The 15,544-nt window shown below is 35.5% G+C and overlaps 1 protein-coding gene across 1 annotated transcript; it reads right to left on the bottom strand.

The window, feature by feature from the left end:
• Window positions 1-833: 833 nt before the first annotated feature.
• LOC107804373 (kirola) lies at window positions 834-1,931 on the bottom strand. The gene is made up of 2 exons (XM_016628262.2): window positions 1,687-1,931; window positions 834-1,321 (listed from the first exon to the last, which is right to left on the bottom strand). Exons 1-2 carry the CDS (start codon window positions 1,871-1,873, stop codon window positions 1,065-1,067), a joined length of 444 nt encoding a protein of 147 aa, XP_016483748.1. The 5' UTR covers window positions 1,874-1,931; the 3' UTR covers window positions 834-1,064.
• Between the last annotated feature and the right edge of the window lie 13,613 nt (window positions 1,932-15,544).

Below are 15,544 nucleotides of genomic sequence, written 5' to 3'. Positions count from 1 at the left end.
AAAATATATAATTAAGACTTCACATATGCAAGTTAGAGTATCATCATTTACTTGTATAATTTTCATATCACTTTTAATTTCAAAAAGTGGTAAAATCATCAATTTCATAGATCATTATGCTTTAAAAATATTCAAGGTTAATAGCTTATTCAGTCAAGCTTTTTCAAGAGCAAAAATACTTTTCCTCCGAAAAAATACCATTTTTAAGAAGTTGAGTTGTTTGGCAATGCTTTTTGGAGGAAACAAGCTATAAGACAACATATTTTCTAATCTAATAGTTTAATAATCTAGTTAGATTTAGCTTGAAAATATTTAGAAAGACATTTAAAGAATTAAAAAAGATCTTACAACACCGAAGTTATAAACAAGAATGATTCAAGTTCAAATGCATTCGACAAAATTATGATAAAAAGAGCTACAAATTTAATTGCCTACTATTTTCAACCGTAATTACATTACATACTTTAAAATAGTACATAATATAAACTTTGAAATATGGATATAGTGATTGATAAAAATTGACAACATATGATTGCAATTTTTTTATTTTTCACTAAAATAAATATATAATTATTTATATTATATATATGATTAATTTGGGACCTTAATTTAATATTCATAGATATACTTTCAGAAAAGAGCAAATAGCATTTTGAATATATACACTATTTTCCATTCATAGTAACACATCAAATATATACACTATATTTACCATTCATAGCTATATTTGAATTTTATAGCAAATTCACATGTAGTACTGAAACAAGAGATCAATTGTTTTGAACTAAAAGAAAAGAGCAACAAGCTCTTGTAGCTCAACAAGCAGATCGATATATTTTTCAACACAACAATATTATTTATTCCACATTCTAGGGCTAGCCAACACTCATATACAACCCACTTAACATCATATTTATATATTGGCATTTGGACATAATTATTTTTTAACACAACATTATTATTTATTTTACATCCTAAGTAATAGCCAATATTGTCCAATGGTCATGACACAAACATACACATATATTATATATGATCAGATATATCAAATAGCATGAGTTCTTCTATTTTTCGACATGGTGCGCCTCAATATCTTTGGACAAATAAGTGAAAAATCCCAAGAAAGTTATAGGTTCTGAAGTGTCTTCAGTCTTCTTCTCATACTCAAGTGTCCATGTAATCCAGTGCTGATTGCAGGATATGTTAACAATGAAATCGTTATACGCTTCCAGGAGATCTCCTCCTATCACTTTCCATGTGTTTGATTTCTTTTCATCATCAATGACTTCAATGACACACTTAGCAATCTTTGCATTTCCATCTATAATTATTATAAAAAGAGATCCAAAAATATAAAGACACGCTAATCCGAGCTCAACGATCTACTTCCTCGCAAAAGATATAAGCTTATACATTATAAAAATTAATATCCATAAAATATCCAAAAATATCACTTCACCCGTGTTGGATATTTCATAAAAGAATAACTTTTGAAATATCCAATACATACGCGATGATATTTTTAAAGGAACAGAGCAACATAGATTTAGAACAATTGCATTACTTTTGAAAGTCTTTTTCAAGCACATGATGTGAGACAAATGCAGTAGGCAAATATGGCAAGAAAAAGAAGGGAATTCATCAAATTGAATTACATAGAGGGAAAAGATTAATTTTTGTACTTACCCTCCTTATATTTCCAGGTAACTACAGAACCAACTTCTCCAATCCCACCTTCATGAAGATCAAAACCTGTGACATAATTGGGGCTTATGTTGGATACATGATGAGGTTTAGTTTGATAAAGGTCATGAAATAAGTGTCCTCCACATTTCACCTCCATTGAAACAACCAACTTGCCTTTCAAACCCATATTTTCTTCTTTGGAATAGCAACAGATAGTGATAAGAAAGCAAGTTTGTTAGAAAATATTCAGAACTTGTAGTCTTTATATAGAATTAATTAGTCGTGTCAGAAGCGGATCCAGGATTTAAACCCTATGGGTTCAACTTTTAATTTTTTTAGCATTGAACCCATTATATTTTTAAAGTTATGGGTTTATATCTACTATTTTTACAATTTTAGTGAATTTTTACATATAAATTTTTACTCCGCATCGAAAATTATTGGTTCAATTAAACCATCGACTATATACTACATCCGCCTCTGGCCGTGAAAAGCTTCTAAATAAAATTGGACAAAGACATATATTTGACAAAGGAGTTTTTTTATCCTGCTACATAATTTTTATTATTTACCAATGATTTATTTGTTCATTAACTTATGAGAAATTGAGAACTACTGTCACGTTTTCTAGAAATACTAGGTTTGCGTTCACAAATGTCATACAAAACCTAAATGGGTGCGCATTTGGAGGATTAATTTCACACATGGTCACTAAATTTTATCTTTTGTGTCAATAAAGTCAAATAATTTCATACATGGTCACAAAATTTAAACTTTACCTGTTGTATCAGCAAAATCACAAAATTATTTTTGTTTCATTAAAGTCATTGCTCCAAAAATATAACTCATCAGAAGTAGGGGTATACAAAGAAAACCGACAAACCGCACCAAACCGATAATCCGACTCAAACCGAGAAAAAAATCCGACTATGGTTTGGTTTAATTTGGTTTGGTGTTAGAAAAAATCCGACCACAATTGGTTTGGTTTGGTTTTAACTAAAACAAATCAAATCGAAACCAAATCAACCCGACATTACATGTATAGAAGTTTTAAAAATATTTCATACATAAAAATAATTATTGTAATATAATTTATAAATATTTTTTAAACTTTTTCATAGTTTTTTCTTTTAATGTATTATTTCAAGCTTGCGTTTAGAATTTTTGAATGGTCAAATATGTTTTATAGCCCATAAAAGTTAGTGACTAAATTAAAGTCCAAAGCAAAATCAAATCAATAAAAATGCTAACATAAAAATTTAATTTAATACTAAGAATGACAATAGTGTTGAATATTTATTTTCTTAGTTTTTCATTGTCACGACCCAAAATCCAACTAGTCGTGATGGCACCTAACCCAACCCGCTAGGTAAGCCAGTTAACCACTAACAAATTCCAATAACAATTAATAAAGCAATTACATAAATAAAATTATCTGAATCTTATACATTCCTCAAGAACTGGTAGTAGAAATCATGAGCTTCTAAGAATAGAGTTTACAAAGCTGGTATGAAGTAAATACATCATCTGTTTGAAAATTATATAAACATAGTTTTATACATCTAAGGCTACCATGAACAAGAGGCAGCTACAACCAGAACACAGGTACATCTTCAGATCCAGCTCCCAACGAACACAGTAACATCAACAGCCAACATCTGCACGCAAGGTGCAGAATTGTAGTATGAGTACAACTGACCACATGTACTCAATAAGTAACAAACCTAACCTTAGGTTGAAAGTAGTGACGAGCTTGTACCAAGGTCGGGTCCCAAGTTCAATAACCAACAATAGTTCATAACAACTTAAACAAGTAATACCAGAAGTAACTCAACAATCAAATGCTCAGCAAAAATATGATTTCTGAAAATAGTTCTGCCTTTCAAGTACATAAATGAAAATTCAAATCGTTTACCGGAGTTGCCAAAGATATGAATAAGTTTGAACCCAATAATTTTCCCAAAATCCTTTCAATAATCAATAAGATGTTTTATTTTTCTTTTCAGATAATCAGTGTAAAACAAATGCATCACTATGCCCATCTACCAATATGTGTGAGAAGTCACGAATGACATGATACCGTACAACATGAGGAAAATGCATCTCTATGTTTGTATATCACATATGCATATCAATGCGATGCCACTCAGTGATAAAATCATATGCATACTCTCAGAGTATCATTTCACTCAGTCCTCCCAGTCACTCAGTCCTCATAGTCACTCAATCCTCCCAAATCACTCGTCACTCGCACTCGGTACTCGTACTCAGTACGTACCTGCGCTCACTGGGGTATGTACAGACTCCGGAGGGGCTCCTTCAGCCCAAGCGCTATAACAAGCCAATCGTGGCATAAATCAATAAAATATGCTGCGGCGTGCAGCCCGATCCCACAAACATCTTCACCATCAGGCCCTCGGCCTCACTCAGCCATCAATCTCTCCAGTCTCTTGGGCTAGAACAATGTCATGAAAATCAGCCCAAAAATGATGATATGATGTATCAATAAATAACAACAGAGACTAGGATATGATATGTAATGACATGAATATGACTGAGTATAAATTTTTAATTTAAAACATATAATTCACAGCAATATGACCTTTGTGGGTCCCAATAATACTGGCACATAGCCTCAACATGATTTATTTTTAATATGATTCTCAGCTCAATTTCTTTAACATATAAAACTGCATGGAAAATGCCAAGATTATTGACTACAAAATTCCATGGAAACAATTACGTCACAATTTCTATGGTGCACGCCCACACGCCCGTCACGTAGCATGTGCGTTACCTCCAAACAATTCACATAATACGTATATTCAGGGTTCATACCCTCAGCTCCAAGATTAGAAGAGTTACTTACCTCGAACTAGACGAATCCAATGTCGAGCAAGCTATACAATACTTCGGAAATTCCATTATGCGCGTATCCACCTCTGAATACCTTCTTGTCTCCTCAATTCAATGCCAATGATCCAAAACTAAAATTCACCCCTTAATGGTACAATAACGATATACTATACTAAGCAACTTCAATCTATAATATCAACATCCAATGGGACCAACATTAGTAACCAATTCCATAGTTTAGGCCATTTAGACAATTTACCAAACACCTAGTCGGCATACATTTATACATTTCTTAACCATAGAATTAGTTCTTCCAACTACCATCATTTACCAACAATTCATCCCACCATCATTCTTTAACAAATTATAATCCTAACGTCACATGTGTGACCAACCATTCTCCCCCAACCAACAAAATTCCATCAAATAATCACTTTTTAATCTCTACAATGGGTATTCATTTAAATTGAGAATTTATGGCTTCCAATCACTATACCATGAGTTCCAATACTTTATTCATACTCATATTGCATAATAAATCCATACATGTATACATAATACTCTCACACCCAAGAATCATACTTCTTATGACCTACTTTTAATCCAAATCCCGAAATTGAAAACTAGGGTATGGAACCTTACCTCTTTGATGAAGAACTTGAGGGATTTCTTATTGAATTTCAAAGCTTGGAGAAGAATTTGATGAACAAGATACTTTATCTACTTCCTCTCTCTAGAACACTCTCACTTCTCTCTAAAACCATCAGATAATTTCCCCAAAATAAGCCCCAAAGCCTATTTATCAAAATGGGGTCGGGTTATAAAAATAAAAAAATTAACCGTCCGAAATCAGGTCTGCGGTCGCATAGTGGATCGCAGAATGGGTATGCGGGATGCACAATGATCGCAAAAATCGGTGCCCAGAACTAGGTTGTTTTGGTCCTACGACCAGTTTGCGGTCGCAGAAGCAGTTTTGCGATTGCAGAATTGGTCGCGGAATCGCATTTTTCCAGCATTTGATAATTTGGTCATAACTTCTTGTAGAATGTCCAAATGATGAACGCTTTGAAGCGTTAGAAACTAGACTCAAAGATCTCTCATTTGAAGTTAAGACTTGTGCGAACTCACTTGAAACTTTAGTCTATTATGAAATTTCCAACTTCTACCTTCGATGCTGAAACCTAGCGAATCAAGTCCGATTGACCTCAAATTTTGCAAACAAGTCATAAATGACATAATAGACCTATTCAAATTTTCAAAATCGGATTCTGACCCCGATATCAAAAAGTCAACCCCCGGTCAAACTTTCCAAAAATTCAACTTTCGCCATTTCAAGCCTAATTACACTACGGACCTCCAAATAATTTTCCGGACACGCTCCTAAATCCATAATCACCATACAGAGCTATCAGAATCATAAAAATTCAAATCCGAGGTCGTTTACACATAAGTCCACATTTGATCAACTTTTCTAACTTAAATTTTTAATTATGAGACTAAGTATCTCATTTCACTCCTAATTCCTTCCGGACCCAAATCAACTAACCCGGTAAGTCATAAAACAACTGTAAAGCGTAAAGTGAGCAGTAAATGGGGGAATGAGTGTAACGACCCGGCCAGTCATTTCGAGAGTTATAGCCTCGTTTCCCCCATTTCTGCTTATTTGTGTGTTGCTCAGCTATGTTGAGTTGTTTTGAATTGGTAGTTTGGGTTCGGAGTAGTTTTGGAGTGAAATGAGACACTTAGACTCTTAGTTAGAAATCTAAGTTAGAAAAAGTCAACCGGAAGTTGACCTATGAGTAAACGAATTCGGATTGGGATTTTTATGATTCAGTTAGCTTCGTGGGATAATTTTAGACATAGGAGTGTGTCCAAAATTTAATTTGGAGGTCCATGGTAGAATTAGGCTTGAATTGACGAAAGTTGAAAGTTTAGAAGTTCTTAGGCTTGAATCTGAGGTTGATTTGGTGTTTTGGTATTGTTTTGGGTGTTTCGAAGGTTCTACTAAGTTCGGGTAGTGATATATGACTTGTTGAAATTATTGGTTGAGGTCCCGAAGGCCTCGGGTGAGTTTCGGATAGTTTTGGGTTGTATTGCGCTCGTTTTTCTTATGTTTCGACGTCGTTTCTTCAAGTATAAATGATATCATAATGAACAAATGAGCTCCAATTTCTTTTTTTGATTGAAGAATTAGATCCGTATCATAATTACGGACCCATAGCAAAAAGAATCGTCGAATTTGAACATCGTATGAGGATTTTATGGTCATTTTACTAAGAATTAGGTTGCTAGATTTCGCAGATTAATTACGAAATTGCCACTGACGGCGTATTTAAAAATCTGCACTATTTGCAAATATTAAAACCTACATATCTCCTTCATTATAAGGTCAAATTGAGTGATTCAAAAGCCTAACTTGACTAACCTTTCACAAGGAATCCATTGGAGGCATAAAAGGCGACTTTCGGGATCGTTTGGCATGAGAAACGAGGCAGAATAACTGGCAGAAAAATATATAAAATGAGGGTTTGTTCATTCGGTCATATTTTGAGTTGGGGAGCTCGGATTTGGGTGATTTTGGAGGTGATTTTCACCATAAGGATTGGGGTAAGTGTTCTATACTTAGTTTTCATTATATTTCATGAATCCATCTTCGTTTTTGGAATTTGATTGATGATTTCAAAGTGAATTTGAGGGAGTTAGGGTTTGAGGTTTGGAGAGTTAAAGTGAGGATTTGAGGGATCAAACGTAGTCCGATTTTGATGAATTTTATATGGTTAGACTCGAGAGAGGACGAGGTTTATTATTCTGCCATTTTTGACTGATTTCGAGACGTGAGCCCGGGGCCTGGTTTTGGCCGATTTTGGATTTTTGGCATATTTTGTAGTTTTTATTATGGAATTCGATTCTTTAGACTATGTTGATAGTAGTATTCTAATTTATGGTTAGATTTGGAGCTTTTGGAGACCGTGTCCAGAGACGAGGGCATCCCAGGGTAGGATTTTACGTTGTTAAGGTAAGTAACAGTTTTAACTCTGGCTTGAAGGGTATAAACCCGGAGAATTTGATATCATGTGACTGTTTGGAGGTGATACCCATGCTAGGTGACGGGCGTGTGGGTGTATACCTCGAGGGATTGAGACTTGGTCCGTCCCGTGAGGCCTCATGGCCACCATTTGTGTTTACGTAGTTACTTGTTGTTGAACTTGTCTGCCTTCATGTTAGAGATCATGCTTAGACTTTATTCATGCTCACATTATTTGTACTCAGTCATAAAAATTATTGTTCATGTTTACCTTGGTCTCTATTATTTGCTAATATGCTGTGATACTTGAAGTGGGTTGTGTTCCCTTATTTGTTGATGATGGTGGGGCTAGTGAGGTACATGATTGAGTGAGGCCGAGGTCCTGGTTGTGAAGATATTAATACCATAGCGCGTGAGTTGTCCGCGTAACACGTGAATTGACCGTGCGGCTCCAGGTATTGATACCATAGCGCGTGAGTTATCCGCATAGCACATGAGTTGACCGTGCAGATTCAGGTATTGATATGATGGCACGTGAGTTGTCTGTGCTTAGCGCTTGGACTTTGGGAGCCCCTCCGCAGTCTGTACACACCCCTAGTGAGCGCAGAGTGTTGAGCGTTGAGTGCTGAGTGCGAGTGCTAAGTGATGGAGTGACATTGTTGTGAGGTTGCATTTACTTTTGCTGTTGCTGCATTTACCTGTTAATTTTCCTTGTAATCTTACTGATTTATGAAATTACCTGTCTACTCCTGTTTGTAATTAATTATGAAAATAATAATTGGATTATTCTGCTTAGCTCGTCACTATTGTTCAGTTCCTTAGTTATTTCTGTTACTTGTTAAGGTGTTTATACTCATACTACACCCTGCACTTTATGTGCAGATCCAGGTGAGTTAGAGTGCGGCGATCATTGAGTTCAGGTCGGCTATCTGTGGAGATTGCAAGGTAGCTGCTAGTGTCCGCAGGACCTTGTTACTCCTCTTATCATTTCTTCTTTTGGATAGTTAGACAGCTTATATATCTTAGTTCTTAATTTTAGATGCCCATGACTTAGTGACACCCCGATGTTTGGGGCTCGTTTCGGTATTTTTCTATATTATATTTAAAGTTGATTTAGTTTATGAAAAATTTAAATGTTGAAATATTTTATTAAATTCTTATAATCGGTTTAGTAGTAATATTTTGGGAAGTAGGCTGGCCTTGTAACACGATAAGCGCCATCACGACCATGGTTAGATTTTGGGTCGTGACACCCTTCCAACATCCCGGACACCCAAAACAACACCAAAAACATTCCGGTCGGGTCGTTACATTCATTGCTTTAGATAGTGAAAATGCAAAACTTTCTTTTAATATTATTTAATCATGTAATTAATACTTAGTACTTATTATTCGTACTTATTTTAACATGATTTAGTACTTTTAGATTATGTTTATTTTTATTATGGCTTATTAATTAGCATTATTTATTTTATGCGATTTGTTGACTATTTTAATATAATCATGACTCATCTTACATTATTTTGTATTATTTTATTGGGTAACATCTTATATAGTTTTATCCTACGAGGACCTAAGAAAAATTAGAACACAAATTATAAATTTTATGCTATGAAGATTTTGTGAAAGAAATCCGAAAAATCGAGATTGAAAAACTCGACTTTTGTTGGTTTGGTTTGGCTTATAGATTTAAAAATCTAAATTGATAATCTAAAAAGATAAATAACTTGCTGTAATAATTGCAGAATTCTTATTAAACCATCAAGAATACGGATCCGGTTCTATTCATTAGGGTCTTTATCCAAGTTGAAATTGCAAATTTGCTAGTCTTGGGAAATTGGCATAGCTAGTCCGATAGGCTTAGCTAAAACAAAAAAAAAACAAAAAAATAGATCAATTCTACATTTGAAGTTTTCGATCGTTGAGTCAGTTTTTGGTGCCGGAAATTGATTTTCTATTGAATTGTAATTTTCGAGTAACTACCACATAATTCAATTATTTTAATAAGATTAAAGACAGTTTTATGACTTTATTAATGATACAATAAGTAAAATTTAATTACTCTAATGAGATAAAAATAATTTTATAAGTTTAGTGGTCCATAAACGCAGCAAATATCAATTTTACCGCGATCGAAACTATTCACATCTGTTAGTTGTAAAACTGTACAAAATTTATATTTTTTTTACATATAACATAAAAAAATATACATATAAATAAAAAATATATATATTTCGGCTATTATTTTGAAACCGGTGGTACGGCGTAAACGCTTTGTGCATTGGGTGATGGTTTAAACATATTCTTAAATTTCCTTTTGACTTTTATTTGTACGATACCTTTGTGTCACTTATTGTAGTTTCCATGCTTTTCCAATATCCTACTTTTACTTTTATTTGTATTTTAAAAATAATTGAAAAATATTCGTGGAATTTACATTCGATGCGTTCTAGCTAGCACTCTTCACCATATATGATAGGTGAAACGTCACACCTCTTGGCCTGCATTTTAAGGCACAAAATCTAAAACTAAAAATTCATAATTACTCATGTAGTGCCTCAAAACTGATCGTTAATTTTTAATGTATGTATCATAATATTTGGAAGGCTCTATTAATTGTTAGAACTTGTTTACATATGGGATATACGAAAAAGGAAACTAAAAGTTCATAAGTACTCATGGGTTTCAAAAATGAATTAAGAGCCTGTTTGGAAAGCCACCTAGGAATTGGATTTGGGTGTAATTTGATATAATTACGTAGTTTGGTATGTTTATCTTGTGGAGTTCCACAGAGTGAGTCAATCCATCATACTTTCATCACTGGGGAGCTGGCTATTAAATTGTGGAAATTCTTTGGTATTCCTCTTGGTGTCCTATGGGTAATTTGATTATGGCATTTGCCAAACCGGTTGGGAGGGGAACCAGAAACTTTGCGGAAGCAAAAGCTGCCTACTTTGGGGTGAAATGGTGCATATCACATGGCTTTCTGGATTTTATTATGGAATGTGATTCTTTATTAATTGTTAATATGATAAAAGGCAATGCAAAATTGGTGTGGCAAATGCAGAAAACTATCATCGAGATTAGAAGAATTATTTTGCAGGCTAATTGTGTTATTCAACATTGCTATAGAGAGGCAAATGAAGTTGCCGATTGTGATGACCCAAAATATCATCGTTAAATTTAATAATTAATTTTGTGTTCTAAGACCTCAAAAAGTACTATTTATTATTTTTCGATTTGCGTGCGCAGTTCGTAAAATTTTTCACAAAGTTTTCAGGTGAAAAATGGATTAAATGTGAATTAGAGCTTTAAAACTCAACTAAGTTGACTTTGGTCAATATTTTGAGCAAAGGGACTCGGATCAGTGTTTTGACTGTTCCGGTAGGTTCGTATCGTGATTTGGGACTTAGACGTATGCCCGAAATCAAATTTCGAGGTCCCTAGCCCGAGATATAGAATTTTGATGAAAAATTAAAAGTTTAAGTTCAAATTATGTGCAAACGACCCCAGAATAGAATTTTGATGATTCCAACAGCTCCGTATGGTGATTTTGGACTTAGGAGCGTGATCGAAATTTTATTTGGAAATCTGTAGTGGAATTAGGCTTGAAATGCCAAAAGTTGATTTTTCGGGAAATTTGACCGGGGGGTTGACTTTTTGATATCGAGGTCGAAATCCGATTCTGGAAATTGAAATAGGTCTGTTATGTCATTTATGACTTGTGTGCAAAATTTGAAGTCATTCCAAATTGATTTGATGTGTTTCGGCATAAGATATAGAATTTGAAAGTTAAAAGTTCATAGATTTTGATTTGAGGTGCGATTCATTGTTTTGATGTTGTTTGATGTGGTTTGAAGCCTCGACTAAGTTTGTATTGTATTTTGGGACATGTTGGAATAATTGGTTAAGGTCTCGAGGGTCTCGGGTGGATTTCGGAAGGTAAACAGAATGGATTTCGGACAATGAGTGCTGGAAATTTCTGTTGCAGAAATTTCGCTAGAAATTGCTGATGCGTGGAGCCAATTTTGGAAGTTTATATATCACATTTTTAAAGGAATCAGAACATTTACAAAACATGAAAGTTGTAGTCGTTTGATTCTAGTTTCCAGAAAGTTAAACCATTCATTATTTGGACATATGTACAGAAAGGTATGATGGATTGAATGAAGGCTGGTAGAGCAGTTTCGCCAGAAATTTCGCCAGAAATTTCTGATGCGTGGAGCCAATTTTGAAAGCTTATATCTCGCAATTCATAAGGATTCGAAAACTTTTCAAAATATGAAAGTTGTAGTTGTTTGATTCTCGTTTCCAGAAAGTTTAACCATTCATTATTCGGACATTTGTACATAAAGTTATAATAGATTGAAGGAAGGCTGGTAGAGCAGTTTCTGGTGGGCTTTTAGTGACGGAAAATAGACTTTTAGTGACGGAAAATGGACTTTTAGTGACGGATGGGCAGAAACTTAAGGACCAAAAATGGTCATTTCCTTCATTTCGTTTTGGATTTTTGGAGCACGGTTCTTGAGCGAATTTTGGGCGATTTTCACGGGAAAACATTGGGGTAAGTGTTCCTTATCCTATATTGTTTATATTTCATGATTCCATACTCATTTACATCATGAATCTGTGAATTTATGGAAGAAAAATCAAGATTTTTGCAAAATCTTCCAAAAACGAAAATTTAAGATTAGGAGGTCGAGTTGTGATGGAGCAGTAAGCTCTTTATTGTGGAAAAATATTATTGTTGAATTATTTTGACATGAGCCGTGAGCTCTTTATTGTGGAAAAATATTATTGATGATTTATTTTGGCATGAGCCATGAGCTCTTTATTGTGAAAAAATATTGTTGTTGAATTATTTTGGCAAGTTAAATTATTTGAGCACTTGAGGTGCAAATTGTGATATATTATGATATTTATACACATGCGGTGGTATAAGGTCTGGGTATTGAAACGCATGCAGTGAGATAAGGTGGCTTGATATGCGTGGCTAGTAGAGGGAACTACTAGAAGTCATGTGGTGTGATAAGGATGGCTGAAACACGGGATGCTATTTCGGGAAAAATATTTTCTTTCAAATAAATTGTGAAGGCTCCCGCGGTGAGATAAGGAAATGACATATTGTGAATTTGTTTATGATTTGGGACTACGATGCGGTACCTCGGGAGTGCCCTTATTGATATTGATTTATGGCCGCAGTTGCCTTTGATTATTGTTGTGATTTTCTTCAAGTTGAAAAGAATTATGTTTTGTTTCCACGAGGTATTTATTTGCCATTATTTGATGTAATTAAATGTGACATACTACTTGATTCATTTTCATTATCATTTTATCTTATAATATTATTTAAATATTTTACCATGCCATTATTTATTCTCCAGTAGGGCCTGACCTGATCTCGTCACTACTCTACCGAGGTTAGGCTTGGCACTTACTGGGTACCGCTGTGGTGTACTCATACTACGCTTCTGCACATCTTTTTGTGCAGATCCAGGTATATCTTATCAGACCACGCATCAGTAAACTAGCTGTTCGAGGAGACTTCGAGGTATATCTGCTTGCGTCCGCAGACTACGGAGTCCCCTTCTATCATACTATGTTGTCTTCCTTATTTTCTTTAGACTCTGATGTATAGAGACATAGAGAATAAATTTTTAGAAGCTTGTGACTTATTTCTACCGAGTTTTGGGAGTTGAAATTGTTTGAATTGTAGTTTATTTATTTCTGATATTTATTATTATTCCGCATTGATAGGCTTACCTAGTCTTAGAGACTAGGTGCCATCACGACATCCTACGGAGGAAATTTGGGGTCGTGAGAAAGTTGGTATCAGAGCTCTAGGTTCATAGGTGTCATGAGTCACAAGAAGGTTTAGTAGAGTCTTGCGGATCGGTACGGAGATGTCTGTACTTATCTTCGAGAGGCTATGGAACTGTTAGAAAATATTCACTTCTTTGACTCCTTATCATGCGGCATTGATTTAGCTTGAAACATATATCTTATATTCCTTTGTATCCACTCGTGTATGACATTGCACACTCGGTATCAGTTGTGCGTCGATGGTTCGTGATGCCGTAGATGGACTATGAGGGAGCTAGAGATGCTCAAATATTGCCTCAACATGTGGTTCCGACTGAAGATGCTGGCGTATTGAGAGATCACCTAGTGAATCATGTGGGGGTGCAACGGACGTTGGCATATAGTTGATTTATACAAGCTGTGAAGGTTATTATTGTGGATCATCGAACGTTGTGACCTATGACTTCGCGCTGAGTGGGGGGAGTCCACTACCAATGGGTGGATTGCGTGGTCATGTATTATATCAGTTTTGGCATGAAATGTATATATGTGATACTGAAAGGTTCCCTAAAATTTACACATGTTTAAGTCTTGAGATTTTGTAGAGGATAAGGTTGGGACTTACGGTATGTCCGCCTCCTTAATAATCCTATATTTCAATACCAAAGGAGTTATAGAAACAACTCTAAATTTGTAAAAGGTCTACTGAGTGTGGACGTCACTGTTGCGGATTTTGGGGTGCTTCGGAGGAAGTACACTTGTTGACGATAGTCTGGACTATGTGGTTCGTGACAAGATTTGTCTGTATGGAGCTCTACTTTTGTGATCGTTGTGTATAAATAGGGGTAAGGGTTACCCTAAAGAAGAATCGAAGAGTATGTTAAGAAATTGGCCAACTCAACAGTGTTGAGTCAGCATAGCAAAAGAAGAAATTTGCCTTGGGAGAGATAATTCTCCACCAGTGTTCGTGGCAAGCCTATGAAGAAGGCAGACCAGCCAATGCAACACCGCCCACTTGGCTCAGTTCTCAGAAACGCTTTTGAAAGAGTTTGTTTCCCGGACTCTCCGTAATGCATGGCGCATAGGGTTTGAACGGTTGCGTCATGTCACCATTGACGGTGTCAGAATATGCCATCAAGTTCAATAAGTTAGCTTGTCATACTCCTACTTTGCTTCCTACAGCCAGAGGGCGAGTCCACAGACTCATTAAAGGACTCAATTATGATCGTAAAATTTTGTACGACTCGGGAGCTACAAGCTGATACTTCATTTATGCTAGTTGTACAAATTACCGTGATATTAGAATGTGTTCGAGGTGAGGAAAAAGGAAACTAAGTAGACCAAGATGTCTCGAGGTTCTGGGGGATTCAGTGGATTCTACTCTGCAAGTATAAATCATTATGGCGGGAGCTCGGGCAGTCGGCCAGCCCAGTCCGCACATCGGATTACTCGGGGTGCTCCAGTAAATTCTTTTAATGCACCATCGACATGAGTTCCTACAATGGTTATTCCAGTTATCTGGCACAGACACAATATGAGCAGCCTAACCCGTAAAGGGGTTGTTATGAATACGGTGATACTAGGCACATCATGAGAAAATTGTCCCAAACTTGGGAGAGACTTATTTCATCAAAGCACTTAGGCTACGTGCCCCATTGCAGTTACTACATCATCCACACGACCAGTTAGGGGTGGAGGATAGACGAGTAGAAGGCGTCCTAGAGGTGGAGACCCAGTCGTTGATATATTTGTTTTATTGTATGGCCGAGGTCGCTAAATCAGTTGGTGTCGTTACAGGTACGACCTTGATATAATATAAAGGAATAATTTCCTTAACTTGATTCGGTTCTGAGTATCGAGATGAGTCCTCCGATTGTGCTCCACTTATGAGTGAGTTTCATAATTCTCTAATCTACTTATGTGTTTACTCCTGTTGGGAGATTCCATGGAGAAAACTACGCTTATAATTCCATGTTGGTCACTAATAAGACCTGTGAGGCTAAATGTGATTTTCTGTTACTCATTTCGGTAAGTTTTGATTTAATCTACGGATAATTAATTACAAATTGTGAATTATATTCCCTACCGGTGTGGGGTTCATTATGTGTTGTGAATTTCTTTTTCAACAGAAATTATTTAGAAGGAGCAAATGAAAAGTTTCAATTGGCACGATGT

The sequence above is a fragment of the Nicotiana tabacum genome, chromosome 12, assembly GCF_000715075.1.
Source record: "Nicotiana tabacum cultivar K326 chromosome 12, ASM71507v2, whole genome shotgun sequence".
Taxonomy (NCBI): domain Eukaryota; kingdom Viridiplantae; phylum Streptophyta; class Magnoliopsida; order Solanales; family Solanaceae; genus Nicotiana; species Nicotiana tabacum.
This window is presented reverse-complemented; position numbering and strand designations above follow the sequence as displayed.

What these genes read in the sequence shown, in the direction of transcription:
- LOC107804373 (XM_016628262.2), bottom strand. Translation starts at nt 1,873, where the DNA reads ATGGGTTTGAAAGGCAAGTTGGTTGTTTCAATGGAGGTGAAATGTGGA. An exon ending in TACCTGGAAATATAAGGAGG is followed by an intron (nt 1,322 to 1,686) that starts GTAAGTACAAAA and finishes TAATAATTATAG; the next exon opens with ATGGAAATGCAAAGATTGCT.